At 47.1% G+C, this 4736-nt stretch overlaps 1 protein-coding gene across 1 annotated transcript in view; it reads left to right on the top strand.

Moving 5' to 3' along the window:
* Positions 1–4295: 4295 nt before the first annotated feature.
* Positions 4296–4736, top strand: part of SPATS2L (spermatogenesis associated, serine rich 2 like) — a 64044-nt gene continuing 63603 nt past the window's right edge. Inside the window, exon 1 of the mRNA XM_015424330.1 lies at positions 4296–4353. Coding sequence (XP_015279816.1) covers positions 4315–4353 — 39 coding nt within the window. The 5' untranslated portion in view covers positions 4296–4314. The remainder of the gene's footprint in view (positions 4354–4736) is intronic.

Here is a 4736-nt window from a genome sequence, read left to right as displayed (position 1 = left end):
GGGGGGGGGGGGGGGGGGGGGGGGGGGGGGGGGGGGGGGGGGGGGGGGCGGGGGGGGGGGGGGGAACTTACCTCCTCCTCCTGCTTCCTCCTGGAGCTCCCTCCCCCCCTCCCGCGAGTATCGCGGGTCCCGCCCCTTGTATATATATAATTTGAGAGAGAGAGAATGGTATTTTATTATGGTTTTAACTTGGTCTAAATTAGCTATTGTTTTTACCTTGTTGTAAACCGCCCTGAGCCCCACCCACAAGGAAGGGTGGTCTAGAAGTCTAAATGAATGAATGAATGAATAAAATAACAAAGTTTATAAACTCTTGTTGGTTTCTAAGGTGCTGCTGGACCTTGCTCTCCAGCTTATATTATTGACTGTCCTTTAATTTCTCAAAATGTCTTACCTCATCCGTTATTTCCACAAGCTGTGAGAAAAAACAATGAATGAATGAATGAATAAAATAACAAAGTTTATAAACTCTTGTTGGTTTCTAAGGTGCTGCTGGACCTTGCTCTCCAGCTTATATTATTGACTGTCCTTTAATTTCTCAAAATGTCTTACCTCATCCGTTATTTCCACAAGCTGTGAGAAAAAACACGACAATGAACATTTCTATGTTTACATTGGAAAGATAACCGTAAATATGCTTTCTTAACATTACCTTTAGCCTCTAAATTATAGCACACTCGTACATCTTTATCTTTTTCTGATGTAGGATTTGCTAGTTTCCGCCTCAGTGAATGCCGCTCTGTTTCAGTTCTGTGTGAAAAAAGGAACGCACAAAGCATTCCATACAGGAGAGAAAATCCTCATCAAACAAAAAAAGCTTTCTATAGCCTTTGCCAGAGCCTGGCTGTTATGTGAAACCTCCATGTTTGCAAGGCTGGAGTGTGAAGTATGAATGAGAATACAGAATCTGAATGCTTACAGGCGACTTGTCCCCACTACATAAGAAATCAACAGGAAGCATTTTCCTTTCTCGGGAAACATGTGCTTAGAAACCAGCATCAGAAGGCGAGGCCCCGTTTAAATAAGAGAACCTTCTGTCTTCCCTTTCTGGTTTTTCTTCCTGGCTTTCTTTCCCTCTGTGGACAAGCTACACGGCTGAGCGTGAAGTGACATTTCAGAATCGGAAATGTGGATGAGATCCCGTGGAAGAAAGAGGCGAAGCGCTGAAACTGACATTTCAGACTCTTCAAAGCTTTTCTTTGCAGGCTTTCTGTACGTACCCTGTGTCAACCGTATTTAGTAATAAGAGTCTGAATTAAGTGGGATGATAGACCTCCCTCTCTTTCAGAGGAATCTTTAGCTAAAGGTCTTCCATAGAGCCGTCTGCTTTTTCTGTGCCGTCAGTTTAAAGCGCATTTATAGGCTATGTATAGAGTTTGATCATTCTGCACCTTCCGTAAGAAGTTCAGTGACAGTCACGGCCGAACTTCTCTGGTTTACTTCGAGACCCTGCCCCCATGAAACCCTGGAGAGCCACTGCCGGTCAGATTAGGCAGAACTGACCTTGAATGGCTCAACGGTCTGATTCTCTATCAAATGCACTGGATTGCATTTTTAGTGACAGTCGTATCTGTATAATTAACTGTTCAGAAATGTGAGTTCTGTTAAGCTCGATTCCCAATTTATGACATTGTTTGGAAACAAAAGCTGCAGACATGGTTGCCAGCTTACTGCCTGGAGAATTCTTTATACCTTGAATTTTTTGACTGCAGTAGGAAACATCGGTGTCAAGCTGGCTTCCATTTGGGAAGGGGCAAAGCTCTGGAAAGATCTGTTCTGTGAGCGAAACGGGCCTCACGGGCCTTAGGATCCAGCCCATTGATGATACCGTACGAAAAAGACCGGGGCACTCGTCTCTAAGTGGGCGTCCTTCGAGAGGTCATCTGCGCAGTCACACTAAGGGGAACTCAAGCCTGTATGGAGCTGGCCTGGAAAGGATTTTTTGGCCCTTGGCTCCAGAATGCATTCCTCAAGTCATAGGGTTACCAACTCTGGGCTGGGAAATTCCTGGAGATTTGGGTGCGGTGCTTGGAGTTTGGGGAGGGGAGGGACCTCAGCAGGACATAATGCCATACAGCCCAGTCTCCAAAGCGACCATTTTCTCCACGGGAACTGATCCTCGGTGGTTTGGAGGCCAGTTGTAATTCTGAGAGATCTCCAGGCCCCCCCTGGAGGTTGGCAGCCGTAAAGGTCACCAAGCGCACCATGGAGCCTGGAGTTCTCCCGGAATTACAGTGGATCTTCAGAATACAGAGATCATTTCCTGTGCAGGAAGTGGCGGCTCTGGAGAGCTGACTCTATGGTATCGCATCTCCACTGAGCTCCCTCCTCACATTCCATCCTCCTCAGGCACCGCCCCCCAAATCTTCTTCCTCCCCCCACCCACTTTATGTTCTGAGTTCCCTCTCCCCCCCACCCAGAAAAAGGGGCTGGTAGTCCGGAATTGGGATAAATAATATTATAGGGAAATCGCCATCTTGGATCTTTTATCTACACTGAAATTTTTATTAAGTTGCTTATGAATTTTAATGCTTTGTATTCTATGACATTACGTCCTGTGCATCGCCCAGAGCCCGGCGTAAGCTGGGATAGGGTGATTAATAAATCAGGAACTCTCAGTCTGGGGCAAGTGATGCTCTGTATCCTTGGTGCTTGTGGGGGGGTCAACTGTGGGAGGGCTTCTAGTGTCCTGGCCCCATTGGTGGACCTCCTGATGGCACCTGGTTTTTTTGGCCACTGTGCGACAGAGTGTTGGACTGGATGGGCCATTGGCTTCTCTTATGTCCTTGTGTTCTTAAATAAATAATAGTAACAACAAGAAATCTCCAGGAGTTTTCCAAACTGGGCTTGGCAGCCCAACAAGTGCCTTCCACCCCAGGCTTCCAGCTGCCACAGTAGACAAAATTGTGAGGAATTTCTCTCTGGAGTTTCTGTTACCTCCCTCCCCCTATCTTTAGCCTAATCATCCACTTTTCCACCCAGACAGTACGTAAGATTTTAACAGATCTACTCATATTATATGATCTTTACATGACCTTTGTGCCTCAGCCCAGACTGAGCCTAGGTAATTGCCTTCTTGTCAAACTCAGACCTCGTTTGCCATGATTCTGTTTGCTTCTTATGGATTCTGTATGCCTCGTATCCTGTTTTCTTTTAGTTGAGAGGGGGAGCCTGGAAGCATGTGTGTGGGTGTGTGTGAAGCTGCTTTGCTGGAAAACGTGCTAGCTTGTAACTGCGTTTATGCGGGGCCTCCCATCTCTGGGAAGAATGCGTGTTTGACCTTGGACACCAGACACTGCTAGATACTAAGCTTGCAGGTGCTGGGGGAGGGTTAATGGTGCACAGTGGATTTAGGCAGGCTGAATGTGTTGGTGTGATTGGTCTGGTCATCGGGGGGGGGACTGTTTGAACAATGTATAATACCAGAACTGGTGCCAAGAGAGTCAGTTCTGACACAGATCGTCTTAGCTTGAAACATCTTTAACTCTCAATAAACAAATCACTGCCAAGAGAGTGTTGTTGGGAGTAAGTTTGTTCAAGTGCTGAGGTGGAACACTTCTTTTGTTCTACCTCAGGCAAGCTTTTCTTTACTGCATTCACATGAAAAGAAGATGACCTTGGATATGTATGGGAAGATGACCCCACTGGGACCCAAAGCGGTGTAGTGGTTCGGGTGTAGCACTAGGATCTGGGGGACTTAAGTTCAAAGCCCCTCTTTGCCCCCTCTTTGCTATGGGAGCTTGCTGGGTGATCTTAGGCCGGTCACATATCCTCAGCCTAACCTGCCTCACAGGGTTGTTGTTGTTGTGGGGATGCTTGCTGGTGGTATAGTCATAGTGGTGCAGTTCCTGAACGGGCACCACAGTATCCTGAAATGTGTTTTCTTGTTGGGGTTGCCAGCAGATCGGGAAGAAATTAACTCAGCCTGTGCGTTTAGCAGCGCTTTGTTATGCAGAAATTTGAATGACAGACATTTGCAGAAATTTAGCAGCACTTATTGTGGCCTTATCCCTGTTAATATCTGCCGTTTAAGACTCAGCAGTATGGACTGTTTAAAAAAAACCCTCCGGCGATCCCATTTCATGCTAGTGCTGAACTGCATTTGCCATTTGAATTTAAAACTTTTAACACCGACCAAACTTAAATACATCCTCATATTTGACAGGCAGGATTATTTATAGAAATAGAAAAAAAGTAAAGGAACTGTCTGTCAGAGCCATTTTCTTGCTAACGTAATGCATGGGTTGGTTTGTTTAATAGTGCATATTTATTTGTTTACTTTGTCTTTCAGCTGTGATTCACGTTGATCCTGAAATGGCAGGAATCAGTTCGCAAGCAAACATCAAGGAAAAGGTAGGACCTCTTAATTATGATGCTGTGCTGGACAGACAGCGCTCGCAAATCCAGATCCTGTAGAGCAGGGGTGGCGAACACGCGGCTCTCGAGCCGCATGCGGCTCCCGGCCAAAATTAATGCGGCTCTTTGCCTCTTATCATCATTTTGTATATTGTGGCTCTGTCGCGTTCCTCCTTGGTCTTGGGGGTGGCGCCACCAGTGGCCGTTGTGGCACGACGTGAGTGGGCCCCGTGAGGTGCAGCGTGGCTCTGGAGGCGAGGGTTTGGAAAAGACGGGGTAGAAGAGGACCTCAGAATGGCAGGGGGCGGGGTTGACGTCACCCCGAGCGCCCCTCTGCCGACACTCCCGCACGACCTCTGGCACGCTCCGTCTCTCTTTCC

Source organism: Gekko japonicus, unplaced genomic scaffold (assembly GCF_001447785.1).
Source record: "Gekko japonicus isolate JY-2015 unplaced genomic scaffold, Gekko_japonicus_V1.1 scaffold3001, whole genome shotgun sequence".
Lineage (NCBI taxonomy): Eukaryota > Metazoa > Chordata > Lepidosauria > Squamata > Gekkonidae > Gekko > Gekko japonicus.
Note: the sequence above shows the minus strand (reverse complement) of the source record. Positions and strands in the feature narration are given on the sequence as shown.